The 26,925-nt window shown below is 33.9% G+C and overlaps 1 protein-coding gene across 6 annotated transcripts in view; it reads left to right on the top strand.

Annotated features, from left to right (window-relative positions):
* Positions 1-26,925, top strand: part of LOC141457322 (zwei Ig domain protein zig-8-like) — a 721,433-nt gene that overhangs the window by 619,158 nt on the left and 75,350 nt on the right. For 2 of the 6 annotated variants that reach the window (XM_074134151.1, XM_074134152.1), the window contains exon 1: positions 2,705-4,399. The exons of 2 other annotated variants lie outside the window; for them this stretch is intronic. In XM_074134151.1, the coding sequence (XP_073990252.1) occupies positions 3,968-4,399 (432 nt within the window). In that variant the 5' untranslated portion in view covers positions 2,705-3,967. Of the gene's footprint in view, positions 1-2,703; positions 4,400-26,925 lie in introns of those variants that run through there. 2 more of the 6 variants (XM_074134150.1, XM_074134154.1) reach the window with 2 other exon arrangements.

Below are 26,925 nucleotides of genomic sequence, written 5' to 3'. Positions count from 1 at the left end.
CTTTAACACACATTGAGTACTATCCCTAATTTCCAATTGCACTGATAAATATAAAATTAACAACGTAACACAAAAATTAACATAAAAATAGACTAGTCAATTATAAAAATTAAAGCAATGCTGTTTAGTCATTATCTAGCTTGACCACTGGAAGACTGGAGTTAACGTGCTTCAAGAGGATCCAAGGTAGAGAAACGGAAATGGGTAGGAAATTATTCCCATAAAAAAAATTCTAACCCTTCAAGCAAAATGATAATTACTCATAAATAAAGAAATATTTATTTACTAGGACTTGTATATCAAGCTTTAAAAATATTATCTTATTATCTTACGAAAAGAAAAAGCTGTGTGCTTAATCTTTAACATAGCGCTGGACACTCTTATTCTTATCTTCATTGGGTAAGTTTAACCGTGTACATGACCGTGAGACAGTCAAAGTAACACTGAGCCAAAATTTAGTATTACCTAATTGGTTTACTTAGTGTAGTATCCCTCCCACTCTATCACCAATTTCACAAACATTCATCGATTGGAAATAATTTTTAGTTAAATATTCGTTTTATTTGAATACAAAAAACATTATAACGCTTTCTTAAGATGATTTTAATTTTTAAAATTTGTTTTTGTCCATTACTCTTATATAATACGAAGAATTTCAAATAAAATATAATATACAAACACAATGATCTAGTATGCAGGTGGAGTCAGTCCTCGTTACCATAGCAATGGAACCGTTAAACAACTCCGGTTCCAGCTCCAGCAATTTCTATTGGCTAGATTCAGTGAACGAAAAAATGGAACGAGTCCGGTTTCAAAAGGATTTAAATCACTCCGGATTCGACTCCACCAACTCCAGTGGATTTAACCAATGAAAATGCTAGAGCTGGGCCGGAGTCGTTTAACGGTTCCGTTGTCATGGTAACTACGACTGACTCCACCTGCACACTAGATCATTCTGTGTTTGTATATTATATTTTATTTGAAATTCTTCGTATTTTATAAGAGTAATGGACAAAAACAAATTTTAAAAATTCAAATCATCTTAAGAAAGCGTTATAATGTTTTTTGTATTCCAATGAAACGAATATTTAACTAAAAAATATTTTCAATCGATGAATGTTTGTGAAATAGGTGATAGAGTGGGAGGGATACTACACTAAGTAAACCAGTTAGGTAATACTAAATTTTGGCCCAGTTTTACTTTGACCGTCTAGCTGACATGTACACGTTCAAGCTTACGCCAATGAAGATGAGAGTAAGAGTGTCCAGCGCTAAGTTTAAGATTAAGCACACAGCTTTTTCTTTTTGTAAAACAATAAGATAATATTTTAAAAGCTTGATATTCAATTCTTAGTTAATAAATATTATGAGTAATTATAATTTTGAAGGGTTAGAATTTTTATGGAATAATTTCCTACCCATTTCCGTTTCTCTACCTTGAATACTCTTGAAGTAAGTTAACTCCAGTCTTCTAGTGGTCAAGCTAGATAATGACAAAACTGCATTGCTTTAATTTATATTTGACTAGCCTATTTTTGTGTTAATATTTGTATTACGTTGTTAATTTTATATTTATCAGAGCAATTGGAAATTAGGGATAGTACTCAATGTGTGTTAAAGAAATATAGTTTTGTTATTAACTGGGAAAGCTAACATTTAATGATATAATAATATAATAAATTGCGTGACATTTGTTCTTATGTTTAATCGTTCCAAACCTTCTGCTGCCTCATTTTCATTTTTATTTGCCTAAATTTTTTGGGGCGGGGCGGAATCACTTTTTTTAAAAATAGGGATTTGAATCAACTCGTTCCACCATCGGACTCGTTCCAATGGAACGAGTCCGCTCAAATAGCCCATCACTATTCAGTACTAGTGATGGGCAGAACGAGTCCGTCTTTGGACTCGTTGGATTTGAATCAGTTCCAGGGTTGGAATCGATTCCAACAACTCGTTCACCGATTCCGGTCTCTGTACTTACCCTATGCATTAGTAAAAATGTCACGCAATTTATTAAAAAATATCATTAAATGTTAGCTTTCCCAGTTAATAACAAAACTATATTTCTTTAACACACATTGAGTACTATCCCTAATTTCCAATTGCACTGATAAATATAAAATTAACAACGTAACACAAAAATTAACATAAAAATAGACTAGTCAATTATAAAAATTAAAGCAATGCTGTTTAGTCATTATCTAGCTTGACCACTGGAAGACTGGAGTTAACGTGCTTCAAGAGGATCCAAGGTAGAGAAACGGAAATGGGTAGGAAATTATTCCCATAAAAAAAATTCTAACCCTTCAAGCAAAATGATAATTACTCATAAATAAAGAAATATTTATTTACTAGGACTTGTATATCAAGCTTTAAAAATATTATCTTATTATCTTACGAAAAGAAAAAGCTGTGTGCTTAATCTTTAACATAGCGCTGGACACTCTTATTCTTATCTTCATTGGGTAAGTTTAACCGTGTACATGACCGTGAGACAGTCAAAGTAACACTGAGCCAAAATTTAGTATTACCTAATTGGTTTACTTACTGCAGTATCCCTCCCACTCTATCACCAATTTCACAAACATTCATCGATTGGAAATAATTTTTAGTTAAATATTCCTTTTATTTGAATACAAAAAACATTATAACGCTTTCTTAAGATGATTTTAATTTTTAAAATTTGTTTTTGTCCATTACTCTTATATAATACGAAGAATTTCAAATAAAATATAATATACAAACACAATGATCTAGTATGCAGGTGGAGTCAGTCCTCGTTACCATAGCAATGGAACCGTTAAACAACTCCGGTTCCAGCTCCAGCAATTTCTATTGGCTAGATTCAGTGAACGAAAAAATGGAACGAGTCCGGTTTCAAAAGGATTTAAATCACTCCGGATTCGACTCCACCAACTCCAGTGGATTTAACCAATGAAAATGCTAGAGCTGGGCCGGAGTCGTTTAACGGTTCCGTTGTCATGGTAACTACGACTGACTCCACCTGAACACTAGATCATTCTGTGTTTGTATATTATATTTTATTTGAAATTCTTCGTATTTTATAAGAGTAATGGACAAAAACAAATTTTAAAAATTCAAATCATCTTAAGAAAGCGTTATAATGTTTTTTGTATTCCAATGAAACGAATATTTAACTAAAAAATATTTTCAATCGATGAATGTTTGTGAAATAGGTGATAGAGTGGGAGGGATACTACACTAAGTAAACCAGTTAGGTAATACTAAATTTTGGCCCAGTTTTACTTTGACCGTCTAGCTGACATGTACACGTTCAAGCTTACGCCAATGAAGATGAGAGTAAGAGTGTCCAGCGCTAAGTTTAAGATTAAGCACACAGCTTTTTCTTTTTGTAAAACAATAAGATAATATTTTAAAAGCTTGATATTCAATTCTTAGTTAATAAATATTATGAGTAATTATAATTTTGAAGGGTTAGAATTTTTATGGAATAATTTCCTACCCATTTCCGTTTCTCTACCTTGAATACTCTTGAAGTAAGTTAACTCCAGTCTTCTAGTGGTCAAGCTAGATAATGACAAAACTGCATTGCTTTAATTTATATTTGACTAGCCTATTTTTGTGTTAATATTTGTATTACGTTGTTAATTTTATATTTATCAGAGCAATTGGAAATTAGGGATAGTACTCAATGTGTGTTAAAGAAATATAGTTTTGTTATTAACTGGGAAAGCTAACATTAAATGATATAATAATATAATAAATTGCGTGACATTTGTTCTTATGTTTAATCGTTCCAAACCTTCTGCTGCCTCATTTTCATTTTTATTTGCCTAAATTTTTTGGGGCGGGGCGGAATCACTTTTTTTAAAAATAGGGATTTGAATCAACTCGTTCCACCATCGGACTCGTTCCAATGGAACGAGTCCGCTCAAATAGCCCATCACTATTCAGTACGCCTTTGACACGGATAGAGTAAGTTTGTATGTGCCTCTCTACCTGCTTTACAACGCCTCTAGTCGCTTCCGCCGTTCTGGATATTGCCCCGCACAACAGCACTGTTCTGCCTGCAAGCTCCAGCCGTTCGCTTCAAGTACTTTTACCACACTTCCGCTTCAACACATCATCACCGGCCGCTGGTCACACTTCTGGGCTCTATACCTGCTTCGCCTTCCCTTGTACCGCTAGTCATCTTCGCTTCCTAGAAACCTTCTACGGATTACTTCTGGTCTGTTTCCGCCTAGTTGACCCTTACTTCCCCCGACGCATCTCTGTGCTGAAAACACACGCACACACACTCCATACATTTCAAACAAGCACACCCCTTTCCTCCGTTCTCTTCCTTTGCCATCCCCTCAACAGCATCATCTTCATCATCAAGTTGAGACTGAGTACCTTCATCTACACTACCTCAAAGGTAAGTGCATTCTTACCCTTCTCTTTTCTATATTTCTTTTAAGTATTTCATCTATCTTATTTGCGTTACTTTGTCGCGGTGTCAACCTCGGGCACTTATCGATTCTTAAACTGCGTTTACGCTCGCTTTCCTCTCTGCATCTGGGTGTAAGCCTCACGCGCTTACACATTTCATTCACAATTTTTTTAATGTATTTCATGTGAAGTCGAAAGGTGTACACAAACATACTATTTACATTGGTTTCAAGCAATAAGAAATAATTTGGAGTGTTTAACGGAAGACAAAAAATTCTCTTTAAAAACAGTCTGTGACACTTTTCCAGTAATTCATATTGTCTCCACCCCCAAACTTGAGCGCCATATGTCATGATTACACGCGATGTCGCGTAAAATAATTTCATTTTTGAATCATAATTACACTTATTTGAGAAGAGAATATTATTGAAATTATTTAGCGCAATTTTAGCCTTACTTATTTTTTCTCTTATGCTATTGGTAAAATTTAAATTTGATGTGAATTTGATTCCTAAATATTCATACTCCTTTACTATTTCAATTAAATTATTCTGATAAAACCATTTTTCATTTCTTGTTATTTTCCCAGGATACGGTTTAAAAATTACTATTTTGGATTTGTCAAGGTTCACTAGTAAGTTCCACCTTTCACAATAACTTTCCAAGTTCTTTATCATGCACCTCATGGTAACTATATGGTCCGCGAGAATAACGACATCATCTGCATATGCGAGCAATTTAATTTTCATTCCAGCTACATTAATCCCGCCATCTAATTCATCATAAAGATCATTAATGAACAAACTAAATAACAGCGGGCTAATTAAGCATCCCTGTTTTACTCCCATTGTTGTGTCAAATTCCTCGGTTAGACCATTTTGTGTCAATATCGACGCTGTTGTACCCTGAAATAACCCTTTAATACAACTAAGCATTTTAGTAGACAGACCCAAATTAGATAACTTGTAAAAAAGCGACCTTCTATCCACATGGTCAAATGCTGCCCTAAAGTCTACAAAAAATGCGTACACCTTCCTATTAGCACTGGTCGTCTGCGCCCACTTTAAATGAATAATATTGTATAAGGAGAAAATGTGGTCAATGGTGGAATAACCGCGCGGAAGCCCGCCTGGGACTCATGCAGTATCCTCTCTGTGTCAACCCACTTAACTAATCTGTTTTGAACTATACCCGTGAACAATTTTGAAATCGTGTCGAGAAAGGACAGTCCCCTATAATTTTGAACCAAACCGGGGTCTCCTTTTTTATAAAGCGGATATATTATGGCCTTAACAAAGCTAGATGGTATTTTGCATTTGTCATATATATTGTTAAATACTGTTACTAATTTTTCCAAAAAGTCATTAGTGGACGGACTCCTTGAAAAACTCATATGGCACCCTGTCCCTGCCTGGAGCTTTGTTCAATTTAGCTTTTGACAGTACTAAATATATTTAATTCATCTATTTCGATAGTTTTATCTAATTCATAGTTAACTATAAATGGCTCAGCAAAAGTCAGCGATAAGTTTTTCAAAGAGGGATTCAATAGATCTTTAAAATATTCTTTTAATTCAACAGAGTCACAAATTGGAAATACAAATTTTGTATTTTTCTTCTTCAAATGATCGACCGCAGTCCAAAAATCCTTACTATTATTTATTTGTTTTAAGTTGGAAATAATGTTTTCATAGTAATTCTTTCGTTTGCTCTCACATGTTTTTTTATAAAGTTTGTTTGCCTCTAAATAAAGTTTCTTAACAAAGTCTGAATTTGACCTTCAGTTTCAACAATCTAAATGACATCTTTCTCTGTTTCAGCAAAACAAAATCAAACCAAACATTTTTAAAACACGCCAACTTTTTATTATTTTTAATTATTTTCTCTCCTAGATCAGCTGATTTTTTAATACAGTTTATCAAAGTATTTACAGCAACCTGCGTATCTTCGGCAGTAACATCGATCTTATTACATTCCTTTTTTAACCTACCATTATAATGTTTTTTATCGTTGCTTGTAAATTTCAATTTTGGTAATAAAGTTACAATATTATTTTCTACATTTGTAAGATTTCCATCAATGTTTAAAACCAGTTCTATTGGCATACGATCGGAATAAGTTTTCGATAACACTGTAAAGCAATTAGCATAATCAATATAATCATATGGCACACAACAGAAATCTATCACAGAACTACCTCTCGAACTGACAAACGCATATTCCCCTTCACTATCAGAGCGAGTCCTACCATTCATCACACATAGATTGTTATCATCACAAAACTGTAAAAAAAGCTGACCTTCATTATTAAATGTTTTATCTTTAGACTTTCTTATTTTTTCAACATTATTAACATGAATTTCATCTGGTATAACTTGACAGTTTCCTATTCGAGCATTACAATCCCCAATTACAACACAATTCCGAATATTTCCTTCTACAAAGAAATTACATAAATCATTATATTCACTGAACCATGCAGTACAATTTATATAAACTGGTAATATCCTAATCATCTGATTACCTCTTTGAATTCTAATTACAGTTACTTTATCGAAATTCTCAAACATTGCATAGTCTGCTAAACCAACTTTATAGCCAATCAATAGACCACCTTTAGCACGGCCTGTTTTTCCTGGATTTTCTTTAATTGCAAATACCCAATGTAATTTATAACCAGTAAATAAATTAGCAAATCGACCCATTTCGCGTTCAGTTATGAAAGTTTCACTTAAACAGAATATATCGTAATTGCTAATGAAGTCCAAGAAATGAGTATCATGTTTTTTATTCATTAAGCCCTTAACATTATAATATAAAACAGTAATGGAAACTTTATTTCTTACTGTTGCAATGTTTCTTCCTGAAGTCAAATCAGATGTTCTACGCCGAGTTGTCTCCTTCAAATTGGGGACCTCACCTGAAGGGTGTCCTCATGAGGATGTCTGCATCTTTTGTGCCGATGTTTCTATGGCTGATAACTTTTGTGTAGAAATTTCCATAGCTGGAACATGGATATTGTTGCTTTCCTTGCTATATAAATATGAGAAATCGCATCCAGTCGCCTCTTTCAAAGCTGGAAAACCATCTACACCTCCAGTTGTCACTAGACCCACCTCATCATTCCATTTTAACTTAATAGTTACACCCTGAGCATTTCTTACCAACAAGGTGTCTGTATGCAGCCTAATCCACAGTTCGGGTAGCCTCCTTCTTATCTCTCTTCTCAACAATAACAATTTACCCCGTTTTACTCTTGTTGCAATTGAAAAGTCTTGATGAATTTGTATGCCAGTGTTCTGAGTTTTTCTTAAATTGGAATTTATCATTAAAACATCTTTATACGAGGCAAACTCAGCCAGAACTACATTACCTCTGTATGAAAATTTTTTAGCTATCGGAAAAGCCTGGATAATATCAACTTCATTCTGCAAACCCAAAATATCTCTACATACTTCTTTAATTACACTTTCATAATGACTGCTCTCAGGAATTCCCCTGAATATTAAATTATTCCTTTTACTTTTATTTTCTAAATCAATGATTTTTTTCTTTTAACTGTTTATTTTCTTCTTTAATAGCTGCAATTTCTATCTTCATATTACTATGCTCAACCATAATCTTATCCATTTTAACATTCAATATATTTATATCATCTTTTTTTGCTACGCTAATCATTTGCTCATTAATATTTGCTATCATTACCTTAATTTCTTGTATCCATGACGATTGAACATTACTAGAAACCGCTTCTGGCTTCATATCTTCCAAACAGGAAAATTTATTACTGATTGACTCAGGCGAGCCTACACTACGTTTTCTTTTATTTTCTTTTAAAGGCGTATTAGCGAGCAAGTCTGCACTACTTTTACTCATCAATATACACAGCTTCTTAGAGACACAAAATATCATATAAAAGCGTTTAACTTATTAATAATAATAGAAAAAAAAGCTAATTGAAAGAGTACTAGGCACTAAGTAATGCGACAATCTCGAACTTGCATTAATACACTCTTACCCCTCGCCAACAGTTCACTGCTTGGATTGTTTCTTTTTATTTTTTCTCGTATTACGCTAAACCGAATTTCACAAACGTTTCACAAAACATTAAAAACCATATTACAAATGTATCTATACAAAAGATTTTATTTAAAACCCAGTTGAACCAAGTAAAAAATTCAAAAAACTTAACTGGCTTGTTAAACACGTCTGCACTGTTCACTGGCATGTACGGAACTCAATTAGTACATTATTAGTTTCTGTAATTAATTTACTCTTAATAATTACGTTTTAATTAATAAATTAAAAATTCCATTAACATATAGATTATTTTTATTTTATTTTTTAATCTTTTATTTTAAAATCTACAAATGCCACAAATATTGTAACAAGTGATATAAGATGAAACAATATCAAGAATATAAAATTTAAATTGTAAATTTTTAATTTTTTAGCTAACGTTATAAATGAAATCAATAAAAATGTGGTATAATAATTCGTAAGCAAGCGTTATAATAAATGTTTGTAATAATAAAGCGTTGTGATGATTTATTTATTCTCTAGTTTATTTTCAAAACTTTTAAGTTTTAATCATTGTTTTTGTATCGATTAGATCTGAGAAATTTAGAATAGTACATTATGGAGCTTATAGTAGATTCTGTGAGTTCACAGTTAGTATAGTTATGCACTGTTCACGCTGGACTAAATTGTCCCCTCACGCTATAAATTTATGTAATACCAGTCATACTGAAGAAAAAAGTGCAAATTGAAATTTAGTAATCTTTCACATTGCCGAAACTTTGAATCGTAATATCTCCATTTCTATTGTACGGAATTCTATGTATTTTGGTTCAAATGTAGACTACAACTATCTCTACAATTGAGAGAAATTAGAACATTCCAGCTAGAATACTGAAGAAAATATTGGATGTTGAAATTTAGCAATCTTTCGCATTACTTAAACTTTGACTCGTTATATCTTGATTTCTATTGTACGGAATTCTATGTATTTTGGTTCAAATGTAGAATACAACTATCTCTACAATTGAGAGAAATTAGAACATTCCAGCTAGAATACTGAAGAAAATATTGGATGTTGAAATTTAGCAATCTTTCGCATTACTTAAACTTTGACTCGTTATATCTTGATTTCTATTGTACGGAATTCTATGTATTTTGGTTCAAATGTAGAATACAACTATCTCTACAATTGAGAGAAATTAGAACATTCCAGCTAGAATACTGAAGAAAATATTGGATGTTGAAATTTAGCAATCTTTCGCATTACTTAAACTTTGACTCGTTATATCTTGATTTCTATTGTACGGAATTCTATGTATTTTGGTTCAAATGTAGAATACAACTATCTCTACAATTGAGAGAAATTAGAACATTCCAGCTAGAATACTGAAGAAAATATTGGATGTTGAAATTTAGCAATCTTTCACATTACTTAAACTTTGACTCGTTATATCTCGATTTCTATTGTACGGAATTCTATGTATTTTGGTTCAAATGTAGACTACAACTATCTCTACAATTGAGAGAAATTAGAACATTCCAGCTAGAATACTGAAGAAAATATTGGATGTTGAAATTTAGCAATCTTTCGCATTACTTAAACTTTGACTCGTTATATCTCGATTTCTATTGTACGGAATTCTATGTATTTTGGTTCAAATGTAGACTACAACTATCTCTACAATTGAGAGAAATTAGAACATTCCAGCTAGAATACTGAAGAAAATATTGGATGTTGAAATTTAGCAATCTTTCGCATTACTTAAACTTTGACTCGTTATATCTCGATTTCTATTGTACGGAATTCTATGTATTTTGGTTCAAATGTAGACTACAACTATCTCTACAATTGAGAGAAATTAGAACATTCCAGCTAGAATACTGAAGAAAATATTGGATGTTGAAATTTAGCAATCTTTCGCATTACTTAAACTTTGACTCGTTATATCTCGATTTCTATTGTACGGAATTCTATGTATTTTGGTTCAAATGTAGACTACAACTATCTCTACAATTGAGAGAAATTAGAACATTCCAGCTAGAATACTGAAGAAAATATTGGATGTTGAAATTTAGCAATCTTTCGCATTACTTAAACTTTGACTCGTTATATCTCGATTTCTATTGTACGGAATTCTATGTACTTTGGTTCAAATGTAGACGGCAATTATTACAATTGTTGCAAAAAAAAAAAAAAATTAGTATGCAGTTGTGAAAATAAAATATTTTTTTATAAAATCTGCCTTAATAGTTCATTTTCATGATTTTCTCTCGGAAAACAAATTCGAAAATAGCTTTGTTAATCCATCTGTTGTCTCATTTCACTGATGGACGCTGACCACTGCTGGTAAATACAACCACTTAACCAAATTATATTCCAATTTCCAGGTACTAACTTTTTTTTATTTTTAATTTGCTAAATGAAAAAAACGTATGACATAAAAGGCAGCTGTGGAGTTCAGAGTGTTGTTCATTTGCGTCCCTCATATTTTTGTTATTTATCCCATATTTACTTAAATTAGAAATTCTGCGAAATATTGTGGACCGCTCTTTCCGGGTTTTACCACGCAAAACGAAACTCCTGACGATCAACCAAGAACTTATCGCCAGTGGCGTTCCTAAGTGGCAGTCCTTGGGGGATGAAAGTTCATCAACATCTCGACATCTTGTCGCTTTAGTAGTTTCTCTGTTCCTGTTCAACGTACAGCATTTACATCTTCTCCTATATTTACTTATTGTATATACACACTTTTATGCAGATTCTAATTTACGAAATAAATTATAATTTATTCTTCTGAGGAATTATTAGAAAACTGCGATGAAAATGGTTTTTTTATACATGCTTGTGCATGTCTTAAATGCTGCAATGAGTGACCTACCTTTCTGAGAATACTGAGTGTCAAAACTCTTCTCAGTTAGATTGTACAAAGTGACCAATTCGAACTGCGGCCCAAGAAGATAAAAAGAAAGTATAAATTCACCTAATTTTGAGGTTGGTTGGTCGTTCTCCTACATCAGAGGTCGCTAAAGTGGTCTATGTAGACCTCCAGGGGTCGATCTGAGCCAGGGGGTCGATTGGGGTCAAAGGAAAAACAATTTCGAATCCAATATAGTGAACCTTGTAAAGAAACACCAGGCACCACCATCTCATTAATTAAGAAGCAATACTGTAGTTACTTTACTCATTATTTTTACTTATTTATAATTACTTATTATTTAATAAATATTAAGGTGTTTAAATTTCAACATTAAGATATTTTTCATAAAACTATTGTTACACAATGTAAAATTATTTTAATAAATGTTTAAAATCATAAAATAAATGTACAAACACAGTAAGTACCAAACAGATAGTTTTATTTTAATTATCTGAAAATTACTTTTATGGGGGTCGATGGAGATTTCGAAAAATTATATCAGGGTCCATGATCAAAAAAGTTTGGCATCCCCTGTCCTACATATTTCTCCAAGCACTAACCTCCATATTTCTTTCACAAAGTATACAAGGACCGTAGATTAAAAAAAAAGTTACAAATGTTTCATGTTAATGGAATCGTAAAACATATTTCCATTTTAGAAGTTCATTTCACTGAATTCTTTCTTAAATAGTACATTTTTTTTAAAAGGTAAACCTAATGAGAATGAAACTATAACCTACTCATTTGAAGAATTAACACCGATACATCTCATATCATGGAATTAGGGAAATAATTATTCTCTGTTGACCTTTTATTAAATAATTATATTTCTTTAAATAATTATCTTCTCGTGATTCTAGTCACTGGCTTTTCTGTAATAGATCAAGCATCACACAAATTAATAGTTTATTAAGTATGTGATTTTGTAAATTGCGTTCCACATTGTTTTGTAATCAAATGTTTTATAATTAGAATCTATGTAAGTATAGAATTTGCTTGAACAAATCTTGGATATATTGATTGTAAAATAGGGATTAAACTAATTAGGCCACAGGCAATCAATGTTATCCTTTCATTATTACTGGCATTATTACACTGTCAGGTATATTCCCACCAGTTCCCTAATGTATATTATTCGGGTGATGTAGCTGCTGCTTTAATAAAATATTTCAAAAGCTAATCAGTGGCGGTGAAATAGAATAGAATAATAAAATGCGAACACCCGTTTGCGTAAGGCTTACTAAAAGTCAACTAATACGAGGTATGGCTGATGATGCATACAGAACAACTATGCATGCGCCAAATCCTAAAGACCGACCGCTGTACAGCGTAAAGCCTTCTCTTTCGATTGAAGCACCTCACATGTTTGTAGAGAAATCTCTCTGACCGGAACCGTCGTTTGTGTAAGAGGTTTTAGTATCGTTTTGCCGAAAACATGATATTACACATGTAGTAGATCAACGAATTGTCGTGAAATTTCACATCAAAACTTGATAAAACCGCTACTTCTTAAAAGAAGTTTATGGTGATGAATGTTAATCACGTGCACAAGTTTTTGAGTGGTTCAAGGGTTTCCAAGATGGCCGTGAAGACGTCGGAGATGATGACCTCTCAGGTCGCCCTTCCACGTCCAAAACGGATGAAAATATCGATTATAATTAATCAACATTACTACCGTGAGGTGCTTGCTCAACTCCGTGAAAGAGTAAGGAAAAAAACGACCCGATTTGTGGAAGAACAAGTCACGGGTTCTCCATCAAGACAACGCGCCGGCTCAAGCTAGCCAAATACAACATCCCAGTTTTGTGGTACTGGGTTCGATTCCCGGTCTTGGCCTTGGATTTTATTTAATGGTTAAATGAGAAATAGTAAAGTACGATTGCTAGTCGCCTCCGTCCACGACACCTAGTAAATGGTAGTTGGACGTTAAGCCCCGCCTGAAAAAATAGGCGATTACTTTACTTTACTTTTTACTTTACATCCCAGTTTTAGGCCATCCGCCTTATTCTCCTGGGACCTGGCCCCATGTGACTTTTATCTGTTCCCCAAAGTCAAATCTGCATTGAAAGGAACAACGATTTCTGTCCGTTGAAGCTGTGAAAGAATAAGCGGTACGCATCATGCAGGATCTAAGAGAAAAAGACTTCCAGCACTGTTTCGAACAATGGTAAATTCGCATGGAGCGTTGTAGGGATAGGGGAGGGGTGTATATTGAAGGTGATAATAACTAAATATGTATAAATTTAAAATAAAATGTTTTACAGCAATAGTCTCCTTATTTAATAGCCACAGCTCGTATCTCTAGTAAACCTTGCAAGTTCATTTCTCACAAATAATTTTCTGTTTAGTAAGAAAGATAATTAAAAACAAACTTAAATACAACGGCTAAAACTGGTTTATAATAATTTTTTAAATGTTTAATCCTGTACCATTTACATAATTAGTTCAGTGTAAGTAAATGTTTTTTAAACCCTTTAAGAGGGGACTGTTAATAAAATTTAGGCCAGATTTTAATGAAATGCTAGATACACTCCACATTGTTAGTGTTTGCAAAGGGATTGTGCCTTAGTTAAATACAGATTATAATTCAAATTGTTTAATTCCACCTTTTCTTATATTATTAATCAGCTTTTATTGTCAAAGAGGGCCAATTATTTATGTAGACTAGTTTAATTGTTTAGAAATAGAGTTGAACTCTTGAAATTTTGATTAAACGCTATTGTCAGATTTATAAAACAATATGGGCTTTTAGATTATACATAAAATTAAACCGAAGTTCATGAGAATGATTTTTATTTTATTTTTACATAGAACTTAATTAAACAATAACAAATGGAACAATTAATTAAATATCTCCATTATTTTTTTTGCATTCAATTGAAACTTTCACTGTCAAATTAAACACTTTTCTACCAATTTATTACCTTACTGAAAATGTGTACCTTGTTGAACCAATTACCCATTTTGAACAATTTAAAAGTAATTCTTAGAATTTAAACTAATCTGAGCTTTTAAATTCTCACTTTACACAATGTGCACTAAATCGCAGGAAAATAAATTAATTAATTGTATTTACTCGTATAACTTAATTGTTATATTAAATGTTTTTTTTCACATATCGCATTCTATATTGATTTTGGTTTTATATATTGTTTAATATATAATTATATTCAATCCACATATAATTCCGAGTAACAATGTATGGATACTTACACCTATTCCAGTAAATGGAACTTTAGTACCACCAAACGTACCTCTTCCCTCATGGAAATTGAGCTAAAGAATTTTTAAGGAAAAGAGCAAGAGAGAACTTACCTAAATTTATGTTCTTGAAGTACTTGTTTAGTATAATTACAATCGATTAAAGAGCTGAACTCGATTTAGCAAACTGCATTTTCTTTAAATTGGGATTTTAACAATCCTTCAATAAGAATATCGCGATATCTGAGCTGTTAGAGGTGAGCTCTTTATTGCTAAAAAAGTATTGTTGGTACTGGTTTCGAGTCCCGGTCTTCTAGGCCTTGGATTTTATTTAACGTTTAACATGAGTACTTTATAAGTATGTTTGCTAATCGCTTCCATCCATGGTAACTAATTTAGTAATGCCTGCCTGAAAAATAGTAGGCATTACGAGGTGTGGCTATTATATAACGAGACTGATGCTGCTACAGAAAAACTATGCATGGGCCAAATCCAATGACCGACGGCTGTGCAGCGTAAAGCCTTCTCTTTCGATTGCAGCGTCTCACGTGTTAGTTTCGTTTTGCCGAAAACATGATACTACACATGTAGTAGAACAACGAATTGTCGTGAAATTTCACATGAAACTTGGTGAAACCGCTACTGAAACTTATCTTTTATTAAAAGAAGTTTATGGGCAATGAATGTTTATCAGGTGCACGAGTTTTTGAGTTTTTTAAGCGTATCCAAGATGGCCGAGAAGACGTCGGAGATGATGACCGCCTGGGTCGCCCTTCCACATCCAAAACGGAAGAAAATATCGATTATAATTAATCAACATTACTACCGTGAGGTGCTTGCTCAACTCTGTGAAAGAGTTAGGAAAAAACGACCCGATTTGTGGAAGAACAAGTCATGGGTTCTCCATCAAGAAAACGCGCTAGCTCACACTGCATTGTCTGTCAAGACATGTCTAGCAAAGCACAACATCCCAGTTTTAAGTCATCCGCCTTATTCGCCTGTGACCTGGCCCCATGTGACTTTTATCTGTTCCCCCAAAGTCAAATCTGCATTAAAAGGAACACGGATTTCAGTCCGTTGAAGCTGTGAAAGAAAAAGCGGCACGCTTCATGCAGGAGCTCACAGAAAAAGACTTCCAGCACTGTTTCGAACTATGGTAAATTCGCATGGAGCGTTGTAGGGATAGGAGAGGGGTGTATATTGAAGGTGATAATAACTAAATATGTATAAATTTAAAATAAAATGTTTTATAGCAATAGTCTCGTTATTTAATAGCCACACCTCGTAGAATCAGATGCCTCACCTATATATGGTTTTAATTAATTATTTATTTTAAATTGATCTACTTAAATTATTTTCAAATATTAAAACAAAAAATTATCCAATTTATATATTGTTATACTGTAGAGACAAATATTTATGTAATTTCTTAAATCTTGTTTTAAAAGCAACCTATATACATATAACGGAGTATGTTTGTCGGCCTTCTTCATCAATCCATCTACGTCACTTAATGGATGGCAGGAAAAAAATTGGCAGTACTCTGCATTAATTTATTCCCATCAAAGAAGAATTTATAACGGACCAAACTACAACAAAACTGCGAAAGAAAAATCATCCATCAATGACAATCTGCTTTAGCCGTTATGTATAAATTCAAAATATTGAGTTTATTGATCCGTTAAGATGTACGTACCATGCTCGGAGAGAAATGTGGATTCAGCGATGAAGAAGGGTGGAAGATTCCAGGCTGAGAAGTGCTAGTTGAAATGTTAAGATTGTGATGAAGATGCAAGTTTGTCAGGAGATTATAGTTAAGCCGTAGCGACTAAGACTCGATGATAGGCAACTACTCTGATTACTAATACTCTGCTCGAGGATTTAATGCTGATTAGATTTAGAGAAGCATCCATCATGCTATCGTTGTTCTACATAATCTTATCGTACAGTAACTATAAATTCTACAAGCAACTTATCTAATGGTATATTATTCACTTAAATTATTCGTTAACCCAGTTTTATTGTAGACGATAATATGTTTGTTCCAATTTGGTGTAAATACATCGAGTTTTATAATTACAAAACTTCATTAGTAATACAAGCCTTTAGTTTGTTGACTTCGTGTGAAAGTTTTCAGGTCTCAAAATTAAAGATTTAACATTTATGACCTCACTATAGCTGTACAGGAAGAAAAACAATGTCTGTAAAAGCAATTTTTCTCATTTTGGCAATGTTTTTCTTGAATCTATTTTATTTGCATTGAACAAAAAGAAACCGCTTGTAAACGAGGACATTCTCTTTCTTTTAAAAAAAATTTAGGAATTGTATCTTTACGCAAAAAGACGAAAAAGTGGTTAAGTTGGGTGTTTTTCGACTTTACGCTTTTTCATGCAGTTTTTAGACGTTCAACCCTTATACAACTGTCCTACCCGGTCAGTTTATATACTAGTATATATAAAATAAATATTAAAATCTCGATTTAGTTGAAGATCAACAGAATATTGTTGTAGACGAAAATTACCGTACATGCCGAGATTGTATCTCACTAGATATTTTACTGTTACATATACGTAACGCATTAAATTTTTAAAAGGCGAGTGCATATTTTATGACCTTAGTAGTTGCACTCGGAGGTTACTATTTTAGGGGGATGAATACCTCCCTGAATGTATTTGTTACCCTAAAAGCTTTCCCAGTAATATTTTATATTCGTGAAATTTTATTTTTTTAATGAAATTACAATTTTTTTTTTTAAATTTATCCTTTTATTGAAATTTACACCTGAACCTACAGGGTACAATAAGTAAAAGCGTTAAGTGTATGAATAAATAGCGTGGCAGATGTGAATGACGGTCATCCAGTGATGGCCGCCATTAGTCACCCAGTTGGTCACGGGGCCAACGGCGCCTCAGCCGTCTTCGAGGATTGGAGGGCAGCGTAGTTGAAGACAAGTTTGCAGCTAAAGGGTTGGGATGAAGTGAGAGTTTTTGATGAAAATTTTTATATCGGATTTTGGCAAGTTCGGAGATGAGTGGAATTTGGAGATCTGTATGGATTGTGTGGTTGCTAACATAGAATGGAGCGTCTACTATGCGGCGGAGTATTTTTGATTGGAGTGTTTGCAGTCTGTTTGATTTTTTAGCTGTTCCGTAAAGTTCGAGTTCGTAAGTCCCATACTGGTGTGAGAAGAGCTGTATAGAGTCGTCGTTTGTTCTGTAGTGAGAGTTTTGAGCGTTTGTCGAGTAGTCTGGCTAGAAGTTTGTATCGTTTGTTTAGTTCGGTACGTTTAAGTCTTGTATGGGGGTTCCAGGTAAGTCTCTTGTCTAGGTACATTCTAAGGTACCGCACATGGTCGGCTGGTGGGATAGGTGTAAGAAGACAGGTGGTGGAGTTTGACGTTTGAGTGTGAAGACTATGTATTTAGACTTAGTTGGGTTAATTTTTATACGCCAGTTTTCTAACCAAGGTTCTATTGAGTGAAGGTGTACTGCGAGGATAGGGTCAGAGTGTGTGGAGAGAATGGCAGTGTCGTCAGCAAAGGTGTAAATAGAAGTATTAAGGTTAGAAGGAAAGTCGGCAGTGTAGATTGTGTAAAGAAGAAGAGCTAAGACACTTCCCTGTGGCACACCAGCAAGGACAGGGTAGATGGAAGAGTGAGTAGTGCCTTGAAGAACTTGAAAGAATCTGTCAGAGAGATAAGAACTGAGTATGAGGTAATAAGTGCTAGGAAGGATGCGTTTGAGTTTCCAGAGTAGACCTTCGTGCCAGACTCGGTCAAAGGCTTACGTTACATCGAGGAATACTCCAGCGCAGTATTTCAAATTTCAAATTTAAGTCAAAATAAATGGGTTGATTCTCTTACATCTGTACAGAAACTTGAATCCATCGAAGTTTAGATTAGAATAGATTCCATGAAGATTAGTCAGTCAGTAGGCATCAAGGTGCATCGTTATGTCATTCTCTATTGGGAGCAACCAGTTTGATTCGACTCAGAACCTCAGCAGTGCACTAAAAAGGTACCGGGTGCCAGTGAGCTCCCGATATCGAGGCGCTATACTTAATTCAACATTCATTCATTCATTCAATTATTTCAACTAGTTGAATATAACAACTTCATGTGTCACAAACATGGTGATTCAAAACGTCAAAATGTTGATTTTAAAAAAAAATCTATTTCTGAACTTCTCTCTTCAGTTTGCAGTACAGTTACGGTAAAGTCAGGAATCAATTATAATTGCCCCAATTTGTCATAATAATTAGCATGCTATTCTTCTTAAAGAAACAGTTTCAACTTGAGTAACTTCGCTTCTTTAATATCTCAAATTTACTTCAAACTAAAATTCAAATGGGATACAGATTCATGGGATGGTTCAAAGTAGCAAGTTTTAGCGAGTGTCGATGGTAAGAATATTTTGAACTAAACATTGGCATTCTTGAGTGGTTAAAATGTCTTTGAAATACAGCCTAACTCGTAAAACTTCCAACTTGTTTGCTGCAGGCAGGCTATAATTTCTAGTTCTAGTTGAACAGTGGGTTTGTAACCAATTGTGGTGAAGAGTTGCCAGAGATGCTTACTTTGTGAAGTGATATTCTTTCAAAAAATATTATTATTATTATAGTTACTATGAATATATTTACTAGCTTTGTTCTACTTATTTTCATTTTCAAAAACAACCGGTTCATTGTTAAATACTAATTGATTGATTCGCATTTATCAACAGTAGAGTAACAAATTATAGGAAACAAATAGAAGCAAAGTAATCCCGATCTGTTCATCCAAATCTGGACTCAAATCCAGAATCACTCTTCAGACTTCCAATAAACCGAATAACTTGTACACTATTTTTTCAAATTTATTTATTTTATTTATTTATTTATTTATTTACAAGACGGGCAATCACCCAGTTACAAAGAAATATAATTTAAAATAACATTTAATAATAACTCAATATATAATAATTATAGAATATACATATATCATACATTTATACATATATATATCGTAGAATAGAAATAAAGATAAAATAGAAATAATATACACACATAATTTACTTAATAGATAAACAAAATACTTCAAAATATGTACTATAAAATATACTTTAAAAATAGAAACTTTACTCAATTAATAAATCTTTATATCACAAATAACCGGTAAGTTTTCCCTAGTACCAATCACCGCAAAATCAGCCATTTTGATTAAAATCAGAATGGAAGCCATGCTGTTCACTGAGGATGAGGTTGTCGAGTAAAGGCCGAAGAATGTCAATTACAGACTTTTCAAAAATTTTCGCAATTGCTGATTGAATGCAAATTGGTCTATAATTTGTAACATCCCTCTTATCTCCAGATTTGTAAATCGGAACTACAAAACTTGTTTTTAGCATGTCCGGATAAATCCCATGTTTTATGGATTTGGTAAATAATGAGGCCAGAATCGGAGCCAGAGCAAGTTGACAATTTTTTAATACTGCAGATGGTATTCCATCAGGTCCTGTACCTTTCCTGATGTTGACATTAGACAGTTGTCTTAGTACATCTTCGGTGCTGAATTCTATCATTGAGATGTTCACTGAATTCAAAGATATCACATCTTTATTGGTTGCGGTATCTAGAACAGACTTATTATATACACTTGAGAAATACTCAGCAAACAGGTTTACCGTATCTTGGTTACTCGAAGAATAAGTGTTATTGAAGTGGGCAGCACCTGGAATGGCATTATTGTTTTTTTGCCTGTTGATATAGTTCCAGAAATCCTTTATATCACAACTTTCATTTATTGCTGATTCTACAACATGTATATAGAATGCATAATCCCGTTTAGTTAATTTTTTACATTGCGCACGTACCTTAGAGAAGTGCTCATAGTCCTTACGAAGTAGAGAGATTCTATATTGTTGATGTGCTGCTTTCTTTTTCTTAGTTGACGTTATTAACTCCTTTGAAAACCAATTCGGGTAGTCTGACTCGAAAATTTTCTTGCGCGGAGTAAATTCAGAGATTAATTCCGTCAGATGTATCAGATCAAATATATCAGATGAGAAAATAATCTCTTAAGAAAGCACCTAGTTTAATGGCAACCTTCCTATTAGAGTAAAAATTAGATCAAATTCAATCTACAATAATATTTAAGAAATCAATTGCTGATTAAATAATTATTTAACAGGTTTAAATATTTGATTAGATAGAACTCAACATTCTGTAACAAAATTTGTTCTTTTAAGCAGAAGACTGAGCTTCAATAAATGCAGCAATCCTGTGATAGAACAGAACAAAATTTATTTTCAGTTCAGTGGTTGAATAATCTTAAATAAATACAGGACTCAATGTTCACTCTAGAAGGACCAACTTCTGTTCCGACTGATTAATTCTATTGCTAGTTTGAAATTATAAAATTTTGAGAATAAATTTCGGTTCACATCTATGAGTTTTTAACGTTTTTATTGTTTGGTATTTTGTAGAAAAGAAAAAGTTCCAGTAATAAAAGATTTAAAAACATTCTTCAGTTATTCGTTTAGAGCTACTTGGTTTGGAAGGATATGCGACAAGGGGAACTACCAGATCCTCTTTTATGGAGCCTTAGACCTTTTTGTGGGGTGCTGAGTCTTCTTCAGGAGGAGCTTAGAAAGGAGGAAAAGTTCTCCAGAGCCACTCTTCGGTCTGTCTCTCAGAGATCTAGAGCTGGCAAAGATTTGCCGTCTGGGCAATTATAACTGGAATGGAGGTGACGTATGTTTTAAACTAAGCGGAACTTAGCATGATTCCTCATTTGGCTTTGTCGACTTAGAAGGCACCTAAATCTGGAATATTGGACCTTCATTTTCTGTTGGAAGATAGACGTATCTCCAAATACACTGTCTTACTGTTTACGTTGCTATCATTTAGGAAGGATTTACGAGATTCTAAAATTTCTAGTATAATTTGACTTGTAGGGATGCTGTAGGGACCTGTCACCAGTAAATAGCATAATAGTTCTTGGAGATTGCAGTACATCTTAAGGTGATACTGATTAATATTGTTTAGGTAATAATTAATGTCAAGTAATAGTGCATTTGCAATACGTATGTTACTTAATCAAACGTAATAACAACTCTTTTAGGATGATTTTGTAAAATTTTCTCCTTAGACGAGAAATAAGTTACCCCACAGTCTTCAGCATCGAACAAAAACTAATCGCTCAATAAAACATCGATTAACGTCTGACTTGAAGAAATGACAGCATAACAGGCATATTTACCGTACAGCAAGTATGATTGCCAATGGGTGTATTGATGAAGAGATGATCTTGTGATTGTACTGACCCATGGCTAACTTGAGGGCAACTTAAACTGTTCGCTGCGAGAATTTTTTGTTTTGTTTCTACAAAATTCTGTTCAACTTTTCTTATTAATTTATTTTGTTGTTTTAGTAATAATACGAGGGGGTACCCAAAAAAAACCGGAATTATTTTTTAAAAGCTATTTATTTACAAATTTTTTACAGAACAACCTTATCCCCTTCAAAATACTCTCCATTACAACTAATACATTTGTCCCACCGGTGCTTCCACTGTTCGAAACATTTTTTGTAGTCATCTTTAGAAATGGCTGACAGCTCCTTCTTCGTTTTTTTCTTGACCTCTTCAATGTTGTCAAATCGGTGACCTTTCATGCGTGGAAATAAGAAAAAGTCGCACGGAGCCAGGTCAGGCGAGTAAGGTGCGTGGGGCAGCGGAACCATGCCATTTTTAGCCAAAAACTGTGTAACAGAGATGGCTGTGTGTGCAGGTGCATTGTCGTGGTGGAAGAACCAGTCTCCTGTTTGCCACAAATCGGGTCTTTTTTGGCGAACACTATTGCGCAATCTTTTCAAAACTTCCAAATACAAGGTTTGATTGACGGTCTGACCTGGGGGGACAAACTCTGAATGCACTACACCTTTGGCATCAAAAAAGCAAATCAGCATTGTTTTGATGTTTGACTTGACTTGACGACATTTTTTTGGTCGGGGTGAAGATGACGTCTTCCATTGGCTCGACTGTTGCTTTGTTTCTGGGTCATAACCATAGCACCATGACTCATCACCAGTAATGACCTTTGACAGAAAGTCTGGATCAGTTTCAAGCTGTTGTTTCAAAGCACGACATGTTTCAACTCGATGTTCTTTTTGATTGTCAGTCAGAACTCGAGGAACAAACTTGGCAGCAACCCTTTTCATCCCCAAATCTTCCGTTAAAATTCGCTGAACCGAGCTCCAAGATAACCCACTACTCTCTGACAGTTGATCAATTGTCTGTCGACGGTCTGTGAACACCAGCTCTCGAATTTTTTCAACATTTTCGTCGATTCGGGCAGTTGATGGACGTCCAGAACGAGGTTTGTCATCAATCGACATGTCGCCATTTTTAAACCGAAACTTGAGTTTTTCCCATAGCGTCATCTTTGTAAGCTGTTTTCAACATTAAAACACTTTCTAGCAGCATTTTTGCCGAGTAGAAAACAAAATTTCAGAGCTGCACGTTGTTCACTTAAACTTGCCATCATAAAAAACGAAAAAAGAACAAAACAGCGCTGGTAAAAACAATCACTGCAGATGAACAGAACAAGCGTAACTTTACTAAAGATGGATGTACTTTAAAGGCACTTTATAAAAAATATGTATTGTATACATTGTTGCGACTTCAAATTTTAAACTTTAATCATTTTTATGATGGATATAAAACTGAATGAAAAGATAAGGATAAAAAATAAATAAAGTAAAGAAAGAAAAGAGTCTAATCGATAAAAATGGAGTTTATGAAGTAAATGAAACTTGGACAAGTCTAAATTTTGACTAGGCAACTTCACAACCATGGTTTTCTCGTATTCTTTTAACCAGTTCAATTTATGTGACTGTGTTTCTCCACGTAAAAACTTTTCTAATAATGGCTCGGAAACAGTCTTGTACCATGGAGCGAAGGGGGAAGGTTGATATCTCGCCTGGTCGCCGAGTTGCCTTTTTCCTCAACTAAATAAATATATAGATATATATATAACGTCTTCTCCTCTCTTTTCCCCTCATGTATGGGCTATTTATGTTCCGCTTCCTTCCTGAGCGCGGGAGGCTGAGTCTTTGCGATAAATAATAAACTTTTAGAAGTATTAAATGAAGTTCGGGTACGAAATGTTTTTACCGTTATTAGGGCAATTTGTTCTTTTGTTCTGGACTTTTTCGGAGACATTTAAATTTCCGTTATTAACTTTTCTTAAGAATTACAATGCTTCGTTATTCATAATAGTTTACTTCCGATGGTTAAACGTACAAAGTGAATTGAACCATCAAACTGTTTGTGGTGTTTTTGGGGGGGTTTTAAGTAGTGCTGAGAATATCAGATTTATTTTATTCTATTATTTCTAGTTTAATTTTACGATCGCCGATGCTGTGGTAGACAATCGCTTATCTTCAGAATATCATGATTTAAATAAAACCCTGATAAGCAGTAAAAGAGACTAGTTCCAATGTAAAACGCTCGTATTTTTTTAACTTGACACTCGTTCTCGTAGTCAAGTTTGTCATAATACGAGGTGTGGCTATTAAATAACAAGACTGATGCTGCTACAGAAGAACTATCCTTGCGCCAAATCCTAACGACTGACAGCTGTGCAGCGTAAAGCCCTCTCTTTCGATTGCAGCGTTTCACGTGTTTGTTGAGAAATCAGTCTGACCAGAACCGTCGTTTGGATAAAAGGTGTTAGTTTCGTTTTGCCGAAAACATACTACAAATGTAGTAGAACAACGAATTGTCGTGAAATTTCACATGAAACTTGGTAAAACCGCTACTGAAACTTATCTTTTATTAAAAGAAGTTTATGTCGATGAATGCTAATTACGTGAGTGAGTTTTTGAGTGGTTTAAGCGTTTCCAAGATGGCCGAGAAGACGTCGGAGATGATGACCGCCCGGGTCGCCCTTCCACGTCCAAACCGGATGAAAATATCGATTATATAATTATTCAACATTACAACCGTAAGGTGCTTGCTCAACTCCGTGAACGAGTAAGGAAAAAACGACCCGATTTGTGAAAGAACAAGTCACGGGTTCTCCAAGACGTTTCTAGCCAAGTACAACATCCCAGTTTTAGGCCATCCGCCCTTATTCGCCTGACCTGGCTCCATATGGCTTTTATCGGTTCCCCAAAGTCAAATCTGCAATAAAAGGAACACGATTTCTGTCCGTTGAAGCTGTGAAAAAAAAAGTGGTACGCATCATGCAGGAGCTCACAGAAAAAGACTTCCAGCACTGTTTCGAACAATGGTAAATTGGCATGGAGCGTTGTAGGGTTAGTGGAGGGGTGTATATTGAAGGTGATAATAACTAAATATGTATAAATTTAAATTAAAATATTTTACAGCAATAGTCTTGTTATTTAATAGCCACACCTCGTATTATTAGAATGGTAGACTATCTGATAGCGCCTCACAGAAATTCCTGTTCAAAAATCTAAAATCTGAATTTCTTGAATATTCCTGTGATTTTTACAAAGCCCCCATTACTTGACTTTTAATGAGCTGAGCTATAAAGTACATCTACACGATGTTCCGAATCGAATGACACCTCATTCATGAAAATCGGTTCACGCGTTTAGGCGCTACGTTGTTTACAAGGAAGATAACAAGAAGAACAACAACAACAAGAACACTTTCTGAAAATGCCGTTTTTTCTCATTTTTACCAACTTTTTTCTCGAAATCTATTAGATTTGGGTTGTAGGCAAAAAAAAAATACAGTTATAGAGGAGTATTTACCTTATATTATAATGAAAATTTAGGAATTTTATATAAAAATAGAAAAAAAATTGTCAAAGTTTAGTGTTTTTCAACAATACGCTTTTTCGTGCAGTTTTTGACGATCAACCCTTATACAAATGTCCTACCGAGCGGTTTTAATAACTTCTTTAAAGGACATGATTTTCAGTATAATTTTGTATGAAAGAGAAGCTTACTTTTTTTTCCAAATTTGACATATTTTGTACCGCAAATTTTCAAATCAATCTTTGACAATCTTAAACTGATTAAATAATGCTGTTGATGATTGGCAGACGCTTCAGTCAGTCAAATAACCTAATGTAATAATGCCAATCATGTCAATCAACTATAATGTACCATTTTTAAACTGGCGAAGGATGAGCTACAATTGTCCCATCTTCTGTGACGAGTAAGGCCTTCTATAGTGAAAGTGTATTTTGGCTTTATCGTTGATTAAAAATTAGAAAGTACGTGGTGATGTATAAGAGTTGGCCCATGGGTACACTAAACCCATTCAATTGACTACCTCAGCCATACCCAAAGTTTAGGTTTTGTATGTGGTACTGGCCATTTCGGTGTAAATGTGATGTTAGCCTCAGATTACCGCAGTGAGACCAAATATCTCTGAAGTACCTAAAACCAATTCGTTAACTATCCTACCATCTGCTGGCTGTAAATTGCATTTACAAAGAAGATATCTAAATGAAATTTAGGATAGTTCTGTAGACTGATGGTCTACATTTTCGGCCGACACATTTAGTGATAATGCGAGAACGAAGCTACCCGTTTTACTCAACTAGTTTAAATAAATAGCTATAACCGAAACATTGGAATTGTATTTAACTCCGTAGAATAGTAACTAATGCACCCAGTTACTAAATGCATAACAAATAAACATAATATAATTGAAGGTCTGATTTATTAAAAAATTCAAATATTTATCTTCTTTTTTTTTTAGCTGAAATTCGGGATTTTACATCATTTCGCTGAGTACCACATCAAAGACTTAATTCAGTTCACTCGGATTCATTCACCGCTACTCTCGTTATTTCACAGGGAGAGCTAAATTCTTCCATTTTGACCTCCATTTGGGCTGCATAGCTCCTCCTACATTAGCTAACTATGACTGCTTCTTGCTGTAATGGGTAGCCTTTATATATCGTCGGAATAGTGGTACTTTTGTTTCTACATAAAGGAGACCAGGGAATTTCAACCATCGCCTAACTAATTATGTCTAAACATCCAGAAATTCTGTTTATTTTGCTAGTATAGATTTAAGTAAATTTTCAGGGAAAAGAGTTACATGTTACTCTATTTCTCGAGTACAAATTTCGAGTTAAAGAAATTTGTGTGAATGATCTCATTAGATTTTGATAATTGTGGGAGTTTATGGTAAACGTGAAAAAATTTATATCCTCCCAAATCTCATTTGGGAAAACTACCAGGTATCTTAATAGTAAAATATTTAAGGACAACTTTTTCTTCCATTTGCTGTGGTTACTAAGTTTAAATAAATAGCGAGCTGACTCCTCCCGAAGTTTAGTACATGTCCAACTTATAGAATGAGTTTTTATTACAAAACCTTTTCGACTGGATTGAGTTGACCAACTCAA

The sequence above is a fragment of the Rhodnius prolixus genome, unplaced genomic scaffold (assembly GCF_049639745.1).
Source record: "Rhodnius prolixus isolate KJV_2025 unplaced genomic scaffold, Rpr scaffold_10, whole genome shotgun sequence".
Classification (NCBI taxonomy): Eukaryota; Metazoa; Arthropoda; class Insecta; order Hemiptera; family Reduviidae; genus Rhodnius; species Rhodnius prolixus.
This window is presented reverse-complemented; position numbering and strand designations above follow the sequence as displayed.